At 47.0% G+C, this 23,561-nt stretch overlaps 1 protein-coding gene across 2 annotated transcripts in view; it reads right to left on the reverse strand.

The window, feature by feature from the left end:
* Positions 1-23,561, reverse strand: part of TVP23A (trans-golgi network vesicle protein 23 homolog A) — a 49,430-nt gene that overhangs the window by 25,407 nt on the left and 462 nt on the right. For both annotated transcript variants that reach the window (XM_054455176.2, XM_054455177.2), the window contains exon 2: positions 23,225-23,304. In XM_054455176.2, coding sequence (XP_054311151.1) covers positions 23,225-23,304 — 80 coding nt within the window. The remainder of the gene's footprint in view (positions 1-23,224; positions 23,305-23,561) is intronic.

Genomic DNA, 23,561 nt, shown 5'->3' on the forward strand with positions numbered 1-23,561 from the left:
AGTGAGCCAAGATTGCACCACTGCACTCCAGCCTGGGCGACACAGCAAGACTCTGTCTCAAAAAAATAAAAACAAACAAAAAAAGAGACATATTGACTTTAGAGTCTGGGTATGCTAAGCATCAAAATGAAAGTGTGAGCCCCAGGGACAAGTTGTGGGGGTGCCGCTGGATGCTGGGCCCAGGCTGGGCCCTGTGTGCGGATTCTCACCCTTCACCCTCCACCTCTGGGCACTGCTTGGCTTGTAGTGGCATCATTCTAATCTCTGCCACATTTTCAGGTACTTGTTATAGCAACACTTCACTTCTCTGGTACCAGTTTCTGACTTGGCCCATTTTGTGCTGCTGTAACAGAATATCATCGACCAAGTAATTTACAAACAATAGAAATTTATCTTTTGGCTAGGTATGGTGGCTCCCACTTTGGGAGGCCAAGGTGGGAGGATCACTTGAGCTCAGGAGTTTGAGACCAGCTTGGGAAACATAGGGAGACCCTGTCTCTACAAAATAAAAAAAATAAACCTAGCTGGGCATGGTGGCACACACCTATGGTCCAACCTATGTGGGAGGCTGAAGTGGGAGGACTGATTGGGCCCAGGAGATTGTGGCTTCAGTGAGCTGTGATCACACCACTGCATTCCAGCCTGGGTGACAGAGTGAGACCCTGTCTCACCAAAAAAAAAAGTATTTTTCACAGTTCTGGAGGCTGGGAAGTCCGAGATCAAGGTGCCAGCACACTCGGTATCTGGTGAGGGTCCGGTCTCTGCTCCCAAGATGATGCATTGAATGCTGCACCCCCAGGAGGGGAGGAACACTGTCTTCACATGACAGAAGGGCAGAAGAGCCCTGAGACAGGACTCACTCCCACCAGCCCCTTTATAAAGGTATGAAACCCACTCATGAGGCACAGCCGTTACGGCCGAATCATCACTTAAAGGTCCCAGCTCTTAATAGTGTTAGAATGGCAATCAAATCTCAACATGCATTTTACAGGCGCAAATACTCAAACTATAACAGTGGCAGTTCTTGGCATTGCTTGGCTTGTAGCCACATCATTCCAATCTCTGCCTCTCCCTGTGTCTCTATCCTCACATGTCCTTATAAAGACCCCAGTCATATGGGATTAGGGGCCTGCCCTACTCCAGTATGACCTCATGTTAACTAATTACACCTGCAAAGACCGTAGTTCCAAGTAAGGTTCAATTTTTGAGGGAGTTAGGATGTTAACATATCTATTTGGGAAGACCCAGCTCAACCTATAACATCTGCCTTAGGTCAAATGAGCCCAAAGAAAATAAGAGAGGTAGGAAGAAGACATTGTGCTATTTTACAGATGAGGACACTGGTGCTCAGAGAGGTGACACGAGTTTCCCGGAGTGGGAGTAAAGAAGCAGTTATGTATGCAGGTGCACAGGGTGACGGCGCTTGGCTGAGATGGGGGTGGGGGGGCAAGTGCTGAAATCTGCCCGTGCTCCACTCCCCAGCTAGGTACCTGGTAGGGGTCTTTGTCTGTCTGAGAGGGGGCCACCTGTCCTAGTCTTCAGGGTAACATCCTCTGGGCTAGCAGCTGCTCTGAGTGGCAGAATCAATAGGAGGTCCTAGGTCCCCACTCACTCTCAGCCCAGGGTTTCCAGGCTGCCCCTGGAACCCTCAGATTAGCAGGCTTAACCACGGAGAGCTAATAAGACAGGCGACCCGAGGCAGTGGCCTCTGAACTCCGATCTCCACTCAGAGGAGCCTGGGCTCCCTGGAGAAATGGCAGATTCCAGGTAGAGATGGAGAAATGCACACAATGGGGCAGGGACATTGGAACATCCCAGATAGCAAGGAAGCTGCCAGACGCCATGAGAGTCAGGTTAAGGAAGTCGCTTGAGCCCAGGATTCTGAGACCAACCTGGGCAACATGGTGAAAGCTAACTGGAAGAGGCTCCCACTGGCCAACAGTGGGACAATGTGAGTAGCAATAACAATATGTCTGCATCCATGAGTTTATATGATACTTTTTTTTTTTAAGACAGACTCTCGCTCTGTTGCCCAGACTGGAGTACAGTGGCATGATCTTGGCTAATTGCAACCTCCACCTCCTGAGTTCAAATGATTCTCCTGCCTCAGCCTCCCGAATAGCTGGGATTACAGGTGCGCACCAACACGCGCGGCTAATTTTTGCATTTTTGGAAGAGATGGGGTTTCACCATGTTGGCCAGGCTGGTCTCGAACTCCTGACCTCAGGTGATCTGCCTGCCTTGGCCTCCTCAAGTGCTGGGATTACAGGTGTGAGCCACTGTGCCCGGCCTATCTGACACTTAAGAAAAACCCTCATTGCTCACCTCATGGAAGACACAGGGGACCTAACTCATTACTTCGAAAACTGAGCAGCGAAGGACAAGTTTCAAGCATGCATTATGCCTTTTCTCTACAAAGTGTACCGTGCAAGGACCACACATTCGATGAGGGGAGTTTCTCCTTCTGGATCACTTCAGCTCACAAATGAAATGATAGAGTCAGAACGCCACCGCCCTGTCACAATCCCTGAAGAATTCAAGGATGGAGGACTGAGCACCAACGGTTCCTGAGAGACCGCCAGGCACTGGGAGCCTCCTAATGGAAGAACACACCCCCTCCTTTGAAGACCACATGCCGAAAACACTCAGATCTGAATCACATCAGGACTGTAGCTCTCACTACTCATTTACAAGAAATACAGACAACCAAGGAAAATATTAAAGGATGCAACAGGATGCAACCAGCAAGCCTCACAGAACAACAATTTGCTTGCAAAGCAAAAAAATTAAAAAAATTTAAAAGATGGGCTGGGCGCGGTGGCTCATGCCTGTAATCTCAGCATTTACGGAGGCTGAGGCAAGAGGATCACTTGAGCCCAGGAGTTTGAGACCAACCTGGGCAACATGGTGAAACCTCATCTCTACAAAAAAAAAATAATAATATAAAAAGTAGCCAGGTGTGGTGGTGTGTGCCACTTGGGAGGCTGAGGTGAGAGGCTCACTAGAGCCCAGGAGTTCAAGGCTACAGTGAGATGTGATCGTGCCACTTGCACTCCAGCCTGGGCAACAGAGCAAGACCCTGTCTCAAAAAAAGAACAATTTAAAAGATAAGAAAGAGAGAGCGAGAGAGAGGAGAGGGTGGGAAGCCTATGTAGTAAAAGGGATTTTATTTTATTTTATTTTATTTTTTGAGATGGAGTCTGGCACTGTTGCCCAGGCTGGAGTGCAGTGGCATGGTCTCAGCTCAATGCAAGCTCCACCTCCTGGGTTCACACCATTCTCCTGCCTCAGCCTCCCGAGTAGCTGGGACTACAGGTGCCCACGACCATGCTCGGCTAATTTTTTTTTTTTTTTGTATTTTTAGTAGAGACAGGGTTTCACCGTGTTGGCCAGGATGGTCTTGATCTCCTGACCCTGTGATCAGCCTGCCTCGGACTCCCAAAGTGCTGGGATTACAGGTGTGAGCCACCGCGCCCAGCCCATAAAAGGGATTTTATATAGCAACCAACTGCAATATTGCGATGTGTGGATGTTATTTCAATTATGACTCAAATGAATAAACTGTAAAAAATAAAGTTATGAGACAATCAAGGATAGGGACACTGGCTAGATATTTCATTCCATTTGGGTATTGTCAATTATTTTAAAGTTTAGAAAACTGGAGTCTGGGCACGGTGGCTCATGCACCTTGGGAGGCTGAGGCAGGAAGGTGACTTGAGCCCAAGAATTCGAGACCAGCCTGGGCAACATAGTGAGAGTTCATCTCTACAAAAAATCAAACAATTAGCCAGGCGTGGTGGCAGGCACCTGTGGTCTCAGCTACTCAGGAGGCTGAAGTGGGAGGCTCACTTAAGCAGGGGAGGTCGAGGCTGTAATGAGCCCTGATCATGCCACTGCACTCCAGCCTGGGTGACAGAACAAGACCCTATAGAAAAAAAAAAGATTGAAAGTTCAAAAAATTCTATTGTAGTTTTATTTTGAAAAATGATTCTTGGCCGGGCGCAGTGGCTCATGGCCTGTAATCCCAGCACTTTGGGAGGCCGAGACGGGTGGATCACCTGTGGTCGGTAGTTCGAGACCAGCCTTACCAACTGGGATTACAGGTGTGAGCCACCGCACCCGGCCACCTCTGTTTCTGTCTTGATCATTCTCTCCCTCATTCTCCCTAGGGCAAGCCAGCTGCCATGCTGGGAGCAGCCCTATGTTGAGAGGCCCACATGGCAAGGAACTGAGGCCTCCAGCCAACAGCCATGGGAGGACACCATCTTGGCCACAGCTCCTACTGCCCCAGTCAAGCCTTCAGATGACTGCAGCTCTGGGCAACCTCTTGACTACAACCTCTGGAGACCCTGAGCCAGAACCACCCAGCCGAGCTGCTCCAATTCCTGAACTTCAGGTGTGAGATAATAAATGTTTGTTATCTGTAGCTGCTAAGTTGGGGGAAATCTGTCATGCATCAAAAGCTCCCTGCTACAGGCTCTAATGTTGAAGAAGTTCTTTTTGTTTTTGTTTGTTTGAGACAGAGTCTCACTCTGTCACCCAGGCTGGAGTTGTAGTGGTGGGATCTTGGCTCACTGCAACCTCCACCTCCCAGGTTCAAACGATTCTCCTGCCTCAGCCTCCCGAGTAGCTGGGATTACAGGTGCCTACTCCCACGCCTGCCTAATTTTTGTATTTTTAGTAGAAACAGGGTTTGGCCATGTTGGTCAGGCTGGTCTCAAACTCCTGACCTCAGGTGATCCTCCTGATCCTCCCGCCTCTGCCTCCCAAAGCGCTGGAATTACAGGCGTGAGCCACCGCACCCGGCCTGTTGAAGAATTTTAACTCTGCATAAGGCATGTTGTTGTGTTAGGTGGTTTCAAGGGGCAGGAAAGACAAGGAGAGTGAGGTTCCTCTTAGAAGCAGATGGTGAAATGAGGGGTCCCAGGCTTACTTGAGGAGAGTTGGGGGTGAGTGGATGAGACCATAAGGACAGCTGTACTCATATTCACGTTTTTAAAACAGGGGACTCGGAGTTATTAACTGATGGACAGAAAAGAGCAGAGAGGCCCGAGACTGACTTTCCAGAAGTCTGGAGCAGAAACCGGCCAGCCAGATGGCATGAAAAGAGTGAAAAGAGGGAGTGGCTCACAGAGATTGCAGAAGTTATGCAGCCTGTATTCTTGTTTTGGTTTTCACCCTGAGTGGGGTTCTTTTTTTTTTTTTTTTTGCACTGGAAGTAAAAAGTAGTATTCCCCAAGTTATATGCTTTTCATTTTCTTTTCTTTAATTAAAAACATTTTTTTTTTTAGAAACAGGGTCTTGCTATATTGTCCAGGGTAGTCTCAAACTCCTGGGCCAAGCCCGCCTTGGCCTCCCGAAGTGTTGGGATTATAGGTGTCAGCCACTGTGCCTGGCCTTGTGCTTTTTCTTCTGAAGAGCTTCTAGGTTCTGCTAGAAACTGGACAAGATCTGAAGGCAGCAAATACTCACTTGTGTCTGTTACCTGGCTCTTGGGAGCCTCAGTTTCCTCATCTGCAAAATGGAGAGAGGATCTTGTCTTCCCTTGCACTTTTATTTTTGACCATTTTAATATTTCTGGAACCAGGGTGTGTCTACTAATGGTTGCAAATATTTAATATGGTGTTTCTTTCCCAGCTCTACTTCTTAAAAGCTATAACCAAACTAATGTACCCTAAAATGTATGGCATTCTAGAAACTACGGCCATCAGTGGTAAACCCTAACTCAGAGGTTATTTAATGGGAGAACTGAGTGGTCATATTAACTCCTTCAGCAAATACTGAATCACTACTGCAACCTGGCCTGTGGGAGGCTCTTTAGTTTATTTATTCTTTTTGAATAGCCTATAACTTTTTAAAAAGTATTTTTGGCCAGGCAAAAATCACAGGTGGCTCACACCTGTAATCCCAGCACTTCGGGAGGCTGAGGTGGGTGGATTGCTTGAGCTCAGGAGTTCAAGACCAGCCTGGGCAACATGGTGAAACCCCATCTCTACTAAAAATAATTTTTAAAAAAATTAGCCAGGCATGGTGGTGCGCACCTGTGGTCTCCGCTGTTTGGGAGGCTGAGGTGGGAGGATCACTTGAGCCTGGAAGGTGGAGGATGCAGTGAGCCAAGATTGCACCACGGTACTCCAGCCTGGGCAACAGAGCAAGACCCTGTCTCAAAAAATACACTTTGTTAAAAAAAAACCAGTATTCCTGCTTTTTATCAACAAAAGGATGTCCCAGATCCAGTCTGACTGGTTTCTGCCTCAAGACTTAGAATCAGATCCTTTCTAAGGAGTCCTGGGTTCTCTGAATGGCAAAGAGAATGAAAGACCAAAATCTGGGGCCTGGGATCGTATGTAAGAGGTGGCGGATGACGAAAAAAAAAAAAATGCGATTTCTGAGCCACCTTTAGTAGTGACAGAGCTCAAAAAAAGAAAATGTCCTTTTATCCTAACATCATTTCTGCAGTATCTCTGCCAAGAGGCATAACCTGGATGTAATCAGGAGAAACATCAGACAGACCCAAATTAAGGTTATTCCTCAAAATTGCTGCCCTTTTACTCTCCAAAAATGTCCATGTCATGAGAAATAAAGAAAGTCTCGGAATAGTTCCAGAATAACTAAATGCAATGGAGATCCTGGATTCAGTCTTCTTTTTTTTTTTTTCTGAGTGTCGCTCTGTCACCCAAGCTGGAGTGCAGTGGCGTGATCTCAGCTCACTGCAACCTTCACCTCCTGGGTTCAAGCGATTCCCATCCCTCGGCCTCCTGAGTAGCTGGGATTAGAGGCACATGCCACCATGCCTGGATAATTTTTGTATTTTAGTAGAGACGGGGTTTCACCATGTTTCCCAGACCAGTCTCAAACTCCTGAGCTCAGGCGATCCTCCCGCCTTGGCCTCCCAAAAGATTACAGGCATGAGCCACCGCCCAGCCTCTGGATTGAATCTCGAACTGAGAGAAAAAATTACTCTAAAGGACAATGGAATATGAACTATAGATTAGATAGTCTCTTAGTTTCCATAATCGCACTCTGCTTACATAAGAGAATGTACTTTTCTTAAGGTACACATTGATGGCTGGACACAGTGGCTTAGGCCTGTAATCCCAGCACTCCGAGAGGCCAAGGCAGGAGGATCACTTGAGCCCAGGAGCCCTGGGGCAACATAGCGAGACCTCGTTTCTACAAAAAGTAAAAAATAAATGTAAAAAGTGCACATTGAAGTATTTAGGGGCAAGTGGGCATGATGTGTTACTTACTCTCAAACACTTTAGAGAACAAATACACATACACACACACACACACACAATTAGGAAGACTCAGAAGCCAACTGGAAGAGGCTCCTACTGGTCAACAATGAGACAATCTGAGTAACAATAAGAATATGTCTGCATCCACGAGTTTATATGATACGCGTGTTTGTGTGTGTGTGTGTGTGTGTGTGTCAGAGTCTCATTCTGTCACTCAGGCTGGGATGCAGTGGTGTGATCTCGGCTCACTGCAACCTCTGCCTCCTGGATTCAAGTGATCCTCCTGCCTCAGCCTCCAGGGTAGCTGGGATTACAAGCATGTGCCATCATGCCAGGCTAATTTTTGTATTTTTAGTAGAGACGGGGTTTCGCCATGTTGGCCAGGCTGGTCTCCAACTCCTGAGCTCAAGCGATCCTCTTGCCTCAGCCTCCCAAATTGCTGGGGTTACAGGTGTGAGCAAGTGCACTCGTCCAATTAGTGAATCTTGGTAAAATGTACACATCAGTTCTTTGTACTATTCTTGCTACCTTCCCGTAAGTCTGATATTATTTCAAAGTAAAAAGTTTTTTTTTAAGTTATTTTAAGGACACTAACTCAAAATATTATTTTCCAATTCAACATATCTTGCTGCTGTATTTTACATATTTATTTCATTTGGGGTTTCATTAACCACTAAAAAATCCCCATCACTCTGTAAACAGTAAGTTTTGTCATTGCTGTGTGTATTTTAGGTTGCATGTTTATTTGGTGCTCCACATAATCACAAATGCTAAATTTGAAATGTCATTTAAATTGCCCAAGGATATAGAATTAAGTTTATGATGAACACATAAATGTTTTTAATTGATTTTCAACACTGCTTAAGAAACACTGAGTTTAATAAATTGAGCTTAGAGGCCGGACGCAGTGGCTCACGCCTGTAATCCCAGCACTTTGGGAGTCTGAGGTGGCCGGATCACCTGAGGTCAGGAGTTCGAGACCAGCCTGGCCAATGTGGCAAAATCCCGTCTCTACTAAAAATACAAAAATTAGCTGGGCGTGGTGGCAGGTGCCTGTAATCCCAGCTACTCAGGAGGCTGAGGCAGGGGAATCACTTGAACCCAGGAGGCGGAGGTTGCAGTAAGCCGAGATCGCGCGCGTGTGTGTATGTGTGTGTGTGTGTGTGTGTGTGTCAGAGTCTGGGCGACAGAGCAAGACTCCGTCTCAAAACAACAACAAAAACACATAAATTGAGCTTAGAGCAACAACAACACATGTGTGGCGAACCTCCCATCTACCAGGTGGAGGGCCAGGTCAGAGGGCAGTGAACAGGCTGGACAAAGTCCTGCCCTCCCAGATGTTACTCATCTGTAGCAGGGAGGGAAAGGAGCTGAGGAGTGGTTTCAACCCAGTGTGCACAGTGTCATTAATGGGTAAAGAGTCACATTCAAAATATTCAACAACTGATATGGGACGACCACTGTCCAATGAGAATGGCCAACGGTGCAGGGTCCCATCAGCTGGTCCTGGTGTTCGGGGTTGTGACCCTTTAGTTGTGGGAGCTTGTCCTGGCAAGGTATCCATGAGGCTCTTGGCTCTTTATTGACATTTTAACCAACACAGGGACCCAAGAGGTGGACACAACAGCTGACCATCAGGCCTGGGTAGACATTGGGGTTGTGGGGGCTAATGAGAAATGCCTCGTTTACAGAACACTGCTTAGCAGTGATGTAGATTAGGATCTACAGGACATGGGTTTTTTTGGGGTAATGAAAATGTTTGGAAATTAGACAGTGGTGATGGGTGCACAACCTTGTAAATATACTAAAAACCAATGAATTAAATACTTTAAAGGGGTGAATTTTGAATTCATGATATATAAAATCCATCTCAATTTAAAACTTTATTTTAAATTTTGTTTTAAAGATCTAAGGACAAATTTAGGAAGCAAGAGAGCAGCGTATACAAAGGCCAGGGGCTGAGCAGGAACATGGGGCTCTGGGTGAGTGGCCTTGGATGGCCTCAGATGTCCATATGCACAGACTGACCGTGGGGCTGGCCTATCCACACAGGCCCCTCAGGCCCCTGTAGGTGGCTTCAAGAGGTTTAGGGAGAAAACCACGGCATCGGGGAGGAATTCCAACTCAAGGCCTCTTGGGCCCCTGGAAAATGCTTTCGTTGGGATAATATTTTCTCACCACTGTTTTCAGGGCTGGGGTTGGGGGCTGCAACCTCAGGTGCTCACAGGGCCAGGCAAAGCTGGGAAATAAGTCAACTGAGTGGGTGAGGGCCGAAGCTCACCCACAGGCAACTCCTGGCAACTCCAGCCCATTCTTCTGGCTCTAACAGATTTCCAAAAGAAGCCAGCAGGCCAGGCACAGTAGGTCATGCGTGGAATCCCAGCACCTTGGGAGGCCAAGGCAAAAGGATCGCCTGAGGCCAGGAGTCTGAGACCAGCCTAGGCAACTAGAGAGACACTATCTCTACAAAGAACAAAAACATTAGCCGGTGTGGTGGTACATGCCTGCAGTCCCAGCTACTCAGGAGGCTGAGTGAGGAGGATCGCTTGAGCCCAGGAGCTCGAGGCTGCTGAGGGCTATGATCATGCCACTGCACTCCAGCCTGGGCCACAGAGCTAGACATTGTCTTTAAAACAAACAAACAAAAAAGCCAGCAATCATATTTTTAAAAACCAATTTAGTGAAGTGAAATTCACATCCCACAAAATTAACCATTTTAAAGTATACACTCCAGTGGCATGAAGGGAACAATTCATACTGTTGTCCCAAACATTTCCATCACTCCAAAGCAAAACCCTGTACCTCTTGGGCAGTTTCTCCCCATTCTCCCCACTGCTCCCAGATCCTGCCAGCCACCAGTCTGCCTCTGTCTCAGTGTGTCCATCTATTCTGAGCAATCCAGATTTTTAATGTAATCTTTTCTTTTTCTTTCTTTTTTTCAGACAGAGTCTCGCTCTGTTGCCCAGGCTGGAGTGCTGTGGTGTGATCTTGGCTCCCTGCAACCTGCTGGGTTCAAGCAATTCTCGTGCCTCAGCGTCCCAAGTAGTGGGGATTACAGGTGCGTGCCACCACACCTGAATAATTTTTGTATTTTTAGTAGAGATGGGGTTTCACCATGTTGGCTAGGCTGGTCTTGAACTCCTAACCTCAAGTGATCTGCCCACCTCAGCCTCCCAAAGTGCTGGGATTACAGGTGTGAGCCACTGCACCCGGCCTAATGTGATCTTTTCTCATTTTAAATTTTAAATTCAAATTAATGTAAAATGTCTCCCTGGCTGACAAGAGCATACCTAAGGCTTGGAGTCAGTTGGCTGACTGTCACTTTGCAACTTTTATTCTAAAGTATCTTAAAGTCCAGAGGAGAGATACATCTGTATTTTAAGGCAGGGAATCCATGAACATGATTTGTGGCTGTCTCTGAGTCATCTCGGAAGCCGGCTTGCTCCTGTCACGAGTGAAGGGTTAGCAGGGGGCCATGGAACCCCCAGGGCTGGGCTCCACGTGAAGAGGACTCCTCAGGGCTGAAGAAAGTCCCCTGGACGCTTTTTTTTTTTTTAATCACATTCCGCTTTACTCTCTCAAGTTACTTTGTTTCGATCATTGCTTATATGTTTATTGTCTTCTCCCTAAGTAAAATGTCAGCTGCAGGAAGGCAGGGACCAAGCCTATCTGGTTTTCTCTGTGGCCCCTAGAACTGTGCTTGGCACACAAAGGTCCTTGAAAATGTTTGTTGGTTTAATGAATAAATGAATGAGCAAAAGAATAAGCCAGTGGTTCTCAAAAAGGTGGGCGATCTGGAGTGTCCCCCAGCAATGTCTGGAGACATTTTGGTTGTCACAATGGGGGGCTGCTACTGGCATCTGCAAAATTCCTATGACGCACAGGACAGATAATGACCTGGCCCCAAATGGCAAAAGTGCCAACCTTGAAATAAATGAATGATTAAATATTCGGCCGGATGCAGTGGCTCACGCCCTTAATTCCTAGAACTTTGGGAGGCTGAGGCGGATGGATTGCTTGAGGTCAGGAGTTCAAGACCAGCCTGGCCAACACAGTGACTCCTCGTCTCTACTAAAAATACAAAATGTAGCCAGGCATGGTGATACATGCATGTAATCCCAGCTACTCAGGAGACTGAAGCAGAAGAATCACTTGAACCTGTGAGGCGGAGGTTGCAGTGAGCCGAGGTTGTGCCACTGTACTCCAGCCTGGGTGACAGAGCAAGACTCTGTCTCAAAAAGAAAAAAAGAAAAGAAGCAAATACTCTAGGTCCATGCAGTCAAGCTGCTGTCCAAGATAAAACATCAAAGAACCTGGCCAATGTCCTCTTCCAAATGCCTTCCCAGATTATGTGGGTCACAGGTCAGCAGATATCACACTTCAGATTTTATTGTTTTTTATTTTATTTTATTTTATTTTATTTTATTTATTTTGACAGAGTTTCGTTTTGTCACCCAGGCTGGAGTGCAGTGGCACAATCTCAGCTCACTGCAACCTCCACCTCCCGGGTTCAAGCAATTCTCATGCCCTAACCTCCTGAATAGCTGGAATTACAGGCGCCTGCCACCACGTCCAGCTGATTTTTTGTATTTTAGTAGAGACAGGGTTTCACCATGTTGCCCAGGCTGATCTCGAACTCCTGAGCTCAGGCAACCCACCCGTCTCAGCCTTCCAAAGTGCATGGATTATAGACATGAGCCACCGCACCCGGCCCTTCAGTGATTTTATTGTGGGCACAGCTTATGCAATAATTTCATGTGAACAAGAAATATAAATAAGAGGAAGTTAAGCTGCCTTAGATGTAAGGAGTTAATTTCAAAAATGTAATTCCGTGCCCTAATCAAAGAGAACTGAAATTTGTCTAGTTCCCTGATTCTGTGGGTTATTTTCCTTGGTAATCATGGACCTTCCTTAAATTAAACAATCAGCTCTTGATGGGACCTGCTTATGTGTCATATTTCTATAATTTCAAAATAGATTTTAGAGAGCTGGTGACAATATAACTTTGTTCCCCAAAAGCTCAGGGGACAGGGGTCTGGATAAGGGGTCCTCACTCATTGAGGTGAGCAGAACTCCTGGAAAATCAACAAAGAAAAACTAAAAATCTTCTCCTTAGTGTGTGGGATCATGATGTGTGTGCATGTCTGTGCGTGGGTACCAATTAGAGATGTGCTAATGTTGATTTTAGAGGATGAGTGCCCACCAAGGTGTCATCAATACTGTCACCCGTGCCCTCTCCCTTGTCCCCCACACCTCCGGCTTCTCTTCGGTCAATGTCACACACAGAAGTATTAAGAGGTGCTTTGAGTTCCCGCAAATACAAATTTCACTTATCCAAATCCAAACCCCAGACAGAGAGGGGATAATCTAAATCAGAGATCTCAACCAGGGGCAATCTGGCTGCGAGGGGACACTTGGCCACGTCAGGAGACATTTGTCGTTGTCACAGCTGAGGGGTTGGAAGCTACTGGCATGTAGTAAGTGGGGGCCGGGGTGCTGCCCAGCATCCTATGATACACAGGACAGCCTCCACCACATAGAATGATCTGCCTCAAATATCCATAGTGCCAAGGCCGCGAAGCTGCTCTAAAGAGTGGGGTCAATTCTGTATTAGCATTCACAGGAGGCAAATATAAAGTACTCCCCAGGGTAAGCCTAAGATGGAAGCCATGAATCTGCTGTTCTCACAGCAAAGCTCATGCTGAGTGTCTCGCCCTGTGAGTATCTGCGCACAATGTAATGTAAGATACGGAGTCTAGAGCCCGATTCCAAGGGTTCAAATCTCCTCCTTTTTTCTTTTTAGAGGTGGGTTCTTGCTATGTTGTCCAGGCTGGACTCGAACTCCTGGACTGAAGCCATCCTCCCACCTCAGCCTCCCTAGTAACTGGGATTACAGGTGCATGCCACTGTGTCAGGCTCAAATCCCTTCCTTGAAGTGAACAGATGTGTGACATTAAGCAAGTCACTCAGCTCTCTCTGTTAGCCTCAGTCTTTTTAATCTTGACTCTGAGAAAATAATAGTGCCTAGGTTTGTAATGAAGATGAAATGAATTATGCTAAATAAAAAACCTGGAATAGTGTTTGCATATAGTAAGTGCTGGGGAAGTGTTTGCTATTGTTATTTTTCATTCAACGTAAGTTCCCCCCAAACAGCAGCCAACAATTTCAAGTGGGGCTCATGTTCAGGACTGCTTTTGTATCCAATGGCAGATAAAGTGATTGCTAAAGACTTCTTGAAAGACAAAAGTTACTTGACTGGCTAGTTAGGGATTTTCAGGGGTGATTTTTACTTCATGTGTTTGCCTGAAGACCTGGGCCCACTAGCATGTGACTTCCTGTAGTGTCTGAGACCACAGGACGATGATGTTCTCAATATGACATTCACTAGGCTGAACAAGGACCAACCAAGAAATACTAATCAGGCTGGGTGCGGTAGCTCATACCTTTAATCCCAGCACTTTGGGAGGCCAAGGCAGGAGGATCACTTGAGGCTAGGAGTTTTGAGAACCTGTCTCTACAAAAAATAAAAATAAAATTAGCAGGGGGTAGTAGTGCATGCTTGTATTCCCAGCTACTGAGGAGGCTGAGAAGGGAGGATTGCTTGAGCTCAGGAGGTTGAGGCTGCAGTGAGCCATGATTACACCACTGCACTCCAGCCTGGGCAACAGAGCAAGACCTTATCCCCCCACAAGTCCCCAAAAGAAAAAGAAACACTGGTCAAACCCCACAAACAAAACCAGCTCTGACAACTGAGACCAAAATTAGATCTAAGAAATCTGTCTGTGGCAGGAAGAGACTCTCCTACTTTGGGTGGAAATTCGTGGGAGCCCATGACCTTTGGGTTCAGAGGAATTCTGTGAAAACGGTGCCTTGAAAGCATAAAATAACTTTCCATAGGAAGACAGTTTCCAACTCCAGGGAGAACTCCAGTGTGATGGGGTGAGCTGAGAACATGCCTCTGCACAGCCCAGGATGTGGAAGTCACACTTGTGATCAGAATAACATGTGCCACTTATGAAGCCCACAAGGGGCATCAGGAGCCCTGCCAGGTCCCCTAAACACATTGTTCACCTCATTTAATCATCTTTTTACAACCTTATAATATAGCCAACATCATCCCCATTTTACAGAAGAGAAAACTGGGGACCCAGAAGGTGTCGTGGTCACTGTTCAAGTACAAGGTCACTGTGAGTCAAGGGTTAACATCGGGCCTGGGCTGATGGGGGCCTGCCTGGGAATGACCCTGGCCTCCCGTAGCACAGAGGCTCCACGAGGACTGTTGTATCTGCCACCCACTGCCCCTGCACTGGAGGGACTGAGCTGGCCAGCAGGCCTTGGGTCTGGGCAAACAAGTCATAGAAAAGGTTGGTGGGAAATGGAGGCTACAGCTTCTATGATTCAAGGTAACGCATAGTGCTTTGGCTCTCACCTGTGGCGGCCAGACACAATTCTTGCAATAGTAGAGCAAAGGGAGCTATGTGGGTGCAGGGGCTAGATCTCCCAATGAGCTGAAGATGCCCTACCTCTGTCTTCCTATAGAGCTGGGGAAACACAGTTTTATATCAAAGCCTATTTGCATCTGCCAGCTTGGGCCCAGAACTGTACTGTGGGGGTGCAGTCACTTGGCTAGGGAGTGGCAGAATCAAGATCCAGGTTTCTCTGACCTAAAGCCCAGGCTCCTCCTGCATCCCAAGGCAGCTGGAAACCCACAACACTCACTCACAGCTGGTCTGCAACACGGCACAGCTAAAACAGAGTTACCACATGGCCCAGCAATTCCACTCCTAGGTATGTGCCCAAAAGAACCAAAAATGTATGCCCAAAAAAAGCATGTACATAAACATTCATAGCAACATAATTCATAACAACACAAAAGCAGAAACAACTCAAATGCCCATCAATGTATGAATGGATAAACAAAATGTGGTATGTCCACACAATGGGTAATTAATTGACCATCAAAGGGAATGAAATAATGATAAACACCAAAACCGGGATGAACCTGGAAAATATGCTAAGTGAAAGAAGCCAGACAAAAAGCCACATATTGTACAAAACACGTGTCACCTAGACTGGGCTAAGGGATACCCAGATTGCATCTGAGTCTGTGAAGGTGTTTCTGGGAAAAAAAAAAATTAGCATTTGAATTGGTGGATGGAGAAAAGAAGATCCACCCTCATGCACTGGCTCATGGCTGTAATCCCAGCACTTTGAGAGGCCAAGGTGGGAGGATCACTTGAGCTCTGGAGCTCAAGACCAGCCTGGGCAACACAGTGAGACCTCGTCTCTACAAAAAATAGAAAAATTAGCCAGGCGTGGTGGTGCATGCCTGTAGTCCCAGCTATTCAGGAGGCTGAGGCAGGAGGATCAATTGAGCCTGGGAGGTGGAGGCTGCAGTGAGTTGAGATCACACCACGGTATTCCAGCCTGGGTGACAGAGCAAGACCCTGTCTCAAAAAAAAAAAGAAAAGAAAAGAAAAAAGAAGGCCCACCCTTTCCAATCTGGATGGGCATCATCCAAACCTTTGAGGGCCTGAATACGACAACAAAGAAAGGAAGAGGGAATTTCCTCTCCCTGCTTGAGCTGGGATAGCCGTCCTCATCTCCTCTCAGACATCATACCTCCTGGTTTTGGGGCCTTTGGAGTCAGACTAGGCCTTACATGTCGGCCCCTCTGTTCCGGGCCTTTCAGATTCAGACTGAGACACTGTGGGCTCCCCTGGTTCCCAGGCCTTCGGGCTAGGATGGGTTTTGCGCCACCAGCGTTCCTGGGCCTGCTGCTTGTGGATGGCAGATCGTGGGACTTCTCAGCCTCCATAATTGCAAGAATGAATTCCTCTTAATAAATCTCTTTCTACATACTTACAGATATCCTATTGGTTTTATTTCTTTGGAGGTCCCTGACTAACCCAGATTTCATTTACATGAAATGTCTGGAATAGGCAAATTCATAGGAACAGAAAGTAGACTAGTGGTTCCCAGGGGCTTGGGGAAGGGGAAAATGGGTAGGGACTGTTTAATGGGTACAGGGTTCCCATTTGGCGCAGTGAAAAACTTCTGGAACTACATAGTAGTGAAGGATGTACAACCTTGTGAATATATCAAAACCAAAACTGAATCATACACTTTTAAAGAATAAATTGGTAGAATGTGAATTATATTGCTTTTTATTTATTTTGTTTTTTGAGACAGGATCTTGCTCTGTCACCCAGGCTAGAGTGCAGTGGTGTGATAATAGCTCACTGCAGCCTTGACCTCCCAGGCTCAAGCAATCTTCCTACCTCAGCCTCCCAAGTAGCTAGGACTACAGGTGTGTGCCACCACGTCTGGCTACTTTTTGTATTTTTTGTAGATACGGGGTTTTGCCATGTTGCCCAGGCTGGTCTCAAACTCCTGGCCTCAAGCAATCTACCCGACTCAGCCTCCCAAAGTGCTGGAACTACAGGCATGAGCCACAGTGCTTGGCCATGATTATATTATATTAAATTAAACACACACACACACACACACACACACACACTGACACTAAAAGCAAAGGAAACAAAAAGTACAAACAGGCCACTTTAGGAGGCCAAGTCGGGCGGATCACGAGGTCAGGAGATCGAGACCATCATGGCTAACGTGGTGAAACCCTGTCTCTACTAAAAATACAAAAAATTAGCCGGGCATGGTGGCAGGCACCTGTAGTCCCATCTACTCGAGGGGCTGAGGCAGGAGAATGGCGTGAACCCGAGAGGCGGAGCTTGCAGTAAGCCAAGATCAAGCCACTGCACTCCAGCCTGGGGGACAGAGCGAGACTCCGTCTCAAAAAAAAAAAAAAAAACAAAAAGGCAAATGGAATTACATTAAACCTAAAAACTTTTGTGCATCAGAAGACACAATCAATAGAATAAAAAGGCAGCCTATAGAATAAGAGAAAATATTAATATCCAGAATAAAGAACTCAACAACAAAAATCCGGTAACCTGATTAAAAAAATGGGCAAGAGACTTGAATAGACATTTCTCCAAAGGTGATATACAAATGGACACATAGCACATGAAAAAATGCTCAGTATCATTAACCATTAGGGATATGCCAATCTACACCACAATAAAATAACATGGTTATCACACCCATGAGGGTGGTTACTATCAAAAACACAGTCAATAACAATGTTGGCAAGGATGCAGACAAACTGGGACCCTTGTACAGTGTTGATGGGATTGTAAAATGGTGCAACTGATATGGAAAACAGTATGGTAGTTCCTCAAAAAATTAAAAATAGAACTACCATAGGATCCAGCAATCCCACTTTTGGGTATACGGCCAAAAGAATTGAAAGCAGAATCTCAAAGAGAGATTTGCATACCAACGTTCATTGCAGTACTATTCTCAACAGCAAGAGGTACAAGTGTACCCAAGTGGATGAATGGGTAAACAAAACATAGTTTATTCATATCATGGAACTATTATCCAGCCTTAAAAAGGAAGGAAATTCTGGCACATTTTATAACATGGATGAAACTTGAGGACGTTATGCTAAGTGAAGTAAGCCAGTCAAAAAAGGACAAATACTGTATGACCCTTTTAGGGGGTCCCTAGAGTAGTCAAATGCATACAGACAGAAAGGAGAATGGTATTTACCAGGGGCTAGGGGAAGGAGAGTTGTTAAACGGTACAGAGTTTCAGTTTTGCAAGATGAAAACGCTCTGTGTCACAACAATGTGACTATACTTAAACTACTAAACTGTATAATTTAAAATGACTAAGATGGAATTTTACGCTGTTGGTTTTTTTTAATCATAGTTTTTTAAAGTTAAAAAAAAAAGTAAAAGAAATAAAAAGTTTGCCCACTGGGGAAAAACACACACAACATGGCTAACATTTCCTCTATGTGCCCAGCTCTGCTGTGGAATCACACCCTCCACTGATCCTGCAAGATGTGATGTACTTCCCAGGCCCCCCACCACAACACTACACCTCACTGACCTGGAACCAGGGACAGAAAGAGCAGAGACCAGAGCTCCATCCCCAGGGTTTAGCCCAGCACCTGCCCCTGGCAGATGTTGAATAAATATTTACTAAATAAACTGTATAGTAACCGCGTGGTGAAGTCAGGCTGATACAATCATCCCCATTTTACAGACTGGCCAATGGAGGCCCAGCAAAGCAAGGTGACCTGTCCAAAAATCACCAAGCCAGAAAGTGATAAAGGAAGAGATGAACCCAGTGTCCCAGACTCCTGTGACAGGCCCCCTTCCACAGCATCACCTCCTTTTGATGTCAGCCTGGAATCCATTTCAACAAGGGATTTACAAATAACCGTTTTCACTCTATACTAGTGATTCTTAACTTTTTTGGATCATGGGCCCATTTGATAATCCAATTAATGTTTGGATCCTTTGGGAGCATTTTGGGAGGATGAGGCAGAGAGATCACTTGAGTCCTGGAGTTTGAGATCAGCATGGGCAACACAGCAAGACCCCGTCTCATAAACAAACAAATAAATAAAGTTTGGATCTTTTTCTAAAACAACACACATATGAAACTTAGATAATAGTTTTCAGAGGTGTCCTGAACCCCTGAAGCCCATCCGTAGACCTCAGTTAAGAATCCCCTTTCTAGGCCGGGCGTGGTGGCTCACACATGTAATCCCAGCACTTTGGGAGGCCAAGGCACTAGGATCACGTGAGATCAGGAGTTCGAGACCAGCCTGGCCAACATGATGAAACTCTGTCTCTACTAAAAATACAAAATTAGCCAGCATGGTGGCACACACCTATAATCCCAGCTACTCAGGAGGCTGAGGCAGGACAATCACTTGAACCCGGGAGGCGGAGGCTGCAGTGAGCCGAGATCGCACCACTGCACTCCAGCCTGGGCAAAAAGAGCGAAACTCCATCTCAAAAAAAAAAAAAAAAATTCCCTTTCTATACTGCAATCTGGGTAAGTTCATTTGTTCTCAGGATTTTAGAGCCATCTCTACGTTCCTACGCATCAGAATCAACTGGGGTGCTATTTTAAACTCATGTTCCTAGGCCCATCCCCTGTGAATCTGGTTAAATAAGTCCAGGGCCAGACCCAGGAATCTGCATTAGGCACACCGAAGATTCTGGGATGGGTGGCTCTCAAACATACCCACCTGCATACATGAGCTGCTGCCTCCCAGATCTCTGATTGCAGCCCTGGTGACTTCTTGAGCTCCTGGCCCCTCCTCCCAGCTGTCCACTGGCTAGTAGAACGTTCCAACACAGACTAACAAGGACCACTCTGAGTTCAACATCTTTCCCCCAGAACTGCTTCTTCACCTGAGTCACCAGACCACCAGCCTGAGTGTCACCCTGATGATCCCTGTCCCCACCCCACATCTTGACCACCAGCAAGGCGGGCTGGTTCTACCTCCCCTGTGCCTCTGGGCCCCTTTCCTCCATCATCCCTGCCAGTGCCTTGGTCTGATCTCCTATCCTCCTTCCATCCCAACAACCCAGCCTCCATCCTGCAATCCTCACATCACTGCCCTGAGCAAAATCCTTCCATGGTGACCGAACTCTGGAATTGCCCCACCCAATGCCACAGCCACATGTGGCTATTTACATTCCAATTAATTAAAGTAAATAATATCAAAACATCTGTCCCTCAGGCGCCCTGGCCACATTTCAGATATTTAATCACCACAGGTGGCTGGGGCCACCGTGCTGCACAGCACAGATAAAGGCACAACCCCATCCTCATAGAAGGTTCAGTGGACAATGCACCTCCAGAGCTTGGAGCTTGGTTGCTGAGTGCTGCAGGCTCTGGCGCCAATCTCCACGCAGGCCACTTCCCAGCACCTGGGTCTTGAGCCACATGGAACCACCCTAAATTCATGACCTTACCTCCAAGCCTCCCCATGGTATATCTACCCTTCCCAGCCTAACCAACTCCTACCCTACCTGTGGGTCCCAGCTTAGCTGGTACCTCCTTCTCTGGCCAGGATAAGAGCCCCAGCTTCTGCCTATCCCAGCATTTAAAATACTGAGTTCTGGCCGGGCACAGTGGCTCACACCTGTAATCTCAGCACTGTGGGAGGCTGAAGCAGGCAAATCACCTGAGATCAGGAGTTTGAGACCAACTTGGCCAACATGGTGAAACTCCATCTCTACTAAAACAAAACAAAACAAAAAACATAAAAATCAGCCAAGCGTGGTGGCGTGCACCTGTAGTCCCAGCTACTTGGGAGACTGAGGCAGGAGAATTGCTTGAACCCGGGAGGCAGAGGTTGTAGTGAGCTGAGATTGCACCACTGCGCTCCAGCGTGGGTGACAGTGAGACTCCATCTCAAAAACAAAAACAAAAACCAAACAAAACAAAAATACTGAGTTGTAACAGCCACTGGTATGCCTACTCCCGCCCTAAAAACCAATGGTTTTCAACCAGGGGGAAGTTTGCCCCACAGAGGATATTTGGCAATGCCTGAGACTTTATGGATGGGCCGCTACTGGCATCTGGTGAATAGAGGCCAGGGATGCTGCTAAACATCCTACGGTGCACAGGACACTCCCTACAGCAAAGAAGTATCTGGCCTAAAATGTCAGGAGTGCTGAGATTAAGCAACCGTGCCTTAGATTGGGGAATCCGTAAAGGCAGGAGTGGAGTCCTGAACGCTGCATATCCCCAGCCACTAGCCCAGAGTTGAGCATACAGTAGATGCTCAATAGAAATTGAACACATATGAGTTCAGATGTTCTAGAAGATTCTTTACCCAGGATTCCAGTTCTTTTGGAATCTTCATTTGCAGTGTCTTCCCTTAAAGGTAATCATTGGCCATTATGGTGGGGTGAATAATAGCCTCCAAAAATATCCAGGTCCTGGATGGGTGCAGTGGCTCATGCCTGTAATCCCAAGGCTTTAAGAGGCTGACACGGGAAGATTACTTGAGGCCGGAAGTTCCAGATCAGCCTGGACAACATAGCAAGACTCCATCTCTACAAAATTAAATTTTTAAAAAATTAGCCGGGCATGGTGGCAACACCTATGGTCCTAGGTACTTCGGAGGCTGAGGCAGGAGGATCTCTTGAACCCAAAAGTTTGAGGTTCCAGTGAGCCATAATTGTAATACTGCACTATAGCCTCGGCAACAGAGCAAAACCCTGTCTCAAAAAAAAAAAAAAAAAAAAAAAGAAATCCAGGTTCTAATCCCCAGAAATTGTGACAGCCACCTTATATGATGAAAGGTACTTTGCAGATGTAATTTAATTGAGAATTTTTTTTTTTTTTTGAGACAGGGTCTCACTCTGTCGCCCAGACTGGAGTGTAGTGACATGATCTCAGCCCACTGCAGCTTCTGCCTCCCAGGTTCAAGTGATTCTCCTTCCCCAGCCTCCTGAGTGGCTGAGATTACAGGTGCATGCCACTACACCCGGCTAATTTTTGTATTTTTTTGTAGAGACAGGGTTTCACCATGTTGGCCAGGCTGGTCACAAACTTCTGACCTCAAGTAATCTGCCCACCTTGGCCTCCCAAAGCGCTGAGATTACTTACAGGTGTGAGCCACTGCACTCAGCCTATAATTAAGGATCTTGAGATGCAAAGGTTATCCTAGATTATGTGGGTGGACCCTAAATGCCATCACAACAGTCCTTATAAGAAAGAGGCACGGGGGGAGGGGGGAGGGATAGCATTAGGTGATATACCTAATGCTAAATGACGAGTTAATGGGTGCAGCACACCAACATGGCACATGTATACAATGTAACAAACGTGCACGTTGTGCACATGTACCCTAAAACTTAAAGTACAATAATAATAAAAAATTAAAAAAAAAGAAAGAGGCACAGGGAAACTTCACACACACACACACACACACACACACACACACACGTCACCTGACCATGGAACAGAGAGAGAGATCTGAACATGCTATAACGCTGGCCTTGAAGACGGAGGAACAGGCCACAAGACACAGAATGCCAGCAGTCACCAAAAGCTGGAAAAGGCAAAGAACGGATTTTCCCCTAATTCTTCCGAAGGGAGTGTGGCACTGCTGCCACTTTGGTTTCAGCCCAGGAACACTGACTGTGGACTTCTGGCCTCCAGAACTGCAGGAAAATAAACTTCTTTTGTCTTAAGCCAAGATGATAATGGTAATTTGTTCTAGCAGCCATAGGAAACTAACACAGTCTATTACTTTCTGGGGTTTATTAGGTTTGAATCAGAGAGTTTGATTTTAAAAACAGAGACTTTACAAGGAATGGCATTTGGGTGCCAGGGCTAGTCCCATGCCTACTGGCTCTGATAGCTGGAAGCAGAACTGGGTGGGTGAGTGAGGCTGAGCTGTGGGTGTTTCTAGAAGTGGCTGCCGCCTGGGCCATCGGCAACCACGTTCACAGGTCATCCCTCATGCCTTGGTCCTGCCACCTTCTGGGATGCTAGAGGTCTCAGGCAGTTAAGTGACTTGACCCAGGACAAGTCTGTCTAGCTAGACTCAGCAGGGATTAGAATAAAACTCCAAGCTCTCTTCCACTCGTCCAGCCCACTGCCAAGCTTGCTCCCCTCTGGCCTCAGTGGCTTTCTCTGATGTTACAACATAGCCCCAGGGCCTTTGCGCTTGCTGTTCCTTCAGCTTGGAACACTCTCCCTCTGGAGTCTCCCATGGCTGGCTGCTTCTCATCATTCAGGTATCAGCTCAAATGCCACCTCCTCAGAGAGGCCCTCCATGGCTGCACTAAAGCAAGTGGCCTTCTCTAGTTACCTTCTCTTTCATCACAGGGCTGATTTTCTTCTCACATTCAATTATCTCATTAATCTCCTTGCCTGTTCAACATCAGCTCCACCCCTTCTTCCTCCCTCTCCCAATGCAGGCTCCAGGAGGGCAGAGATCTTGTCTGATGTGTCCACAGATATGTCCCCAGCCCCAGACCTGGCACACAGTAGGTGCTCAATATATTTTGAATGAATGAGTGAGTAAATGAATGAATTTGCAGCTTTGGGGAATGCCTGACCCAAGCTCCATCCCAACACACCTGATCTTGGCTTTCCTAAAGGCCAGCTCCTCCTCGTTTCCAAAGTCCAGGGACACATCCTCGGTATCGTCCACCAGGGCCTAGGAGGACAGCAAGGGCAGGTGGCAGGCCCAAGCACGGCGCACACCCCAACCCCATCCGCCCTGTCCTCCTGGGCTTGGACTCCACTCGCACCCCCCCGGGTTCCCAAGTGGACCCTCCGAGCTGGCGGGGCCCCTCCGCTGCGGCTGCAGTGCAAAGCCCTCTCCACCCTCCCGACCACCGGGTGCAGCCCAGCCCCAGGCCCCAGCGCATCCCTCCTCCTCCTCCTCCCGGCTTCTCCAGCGCTCCCTCAGGC

The sequence above is a fragment of the Pongo pygmaeus genome, chromosome 18 (assembly GCF_028885625.2).
Source record: "Pongo pygmaeus isolate AG05252 chromosome 18, NHGRI_mPonPyg2-v2.0_pri, whole genome shotgun sequence".
NCBI classification, from domain to species: Eukaryota; Metazoa; Chordata; class Mammalia; order Primates; family Hominidae; genus Pongo; species Pongo pygmaeus.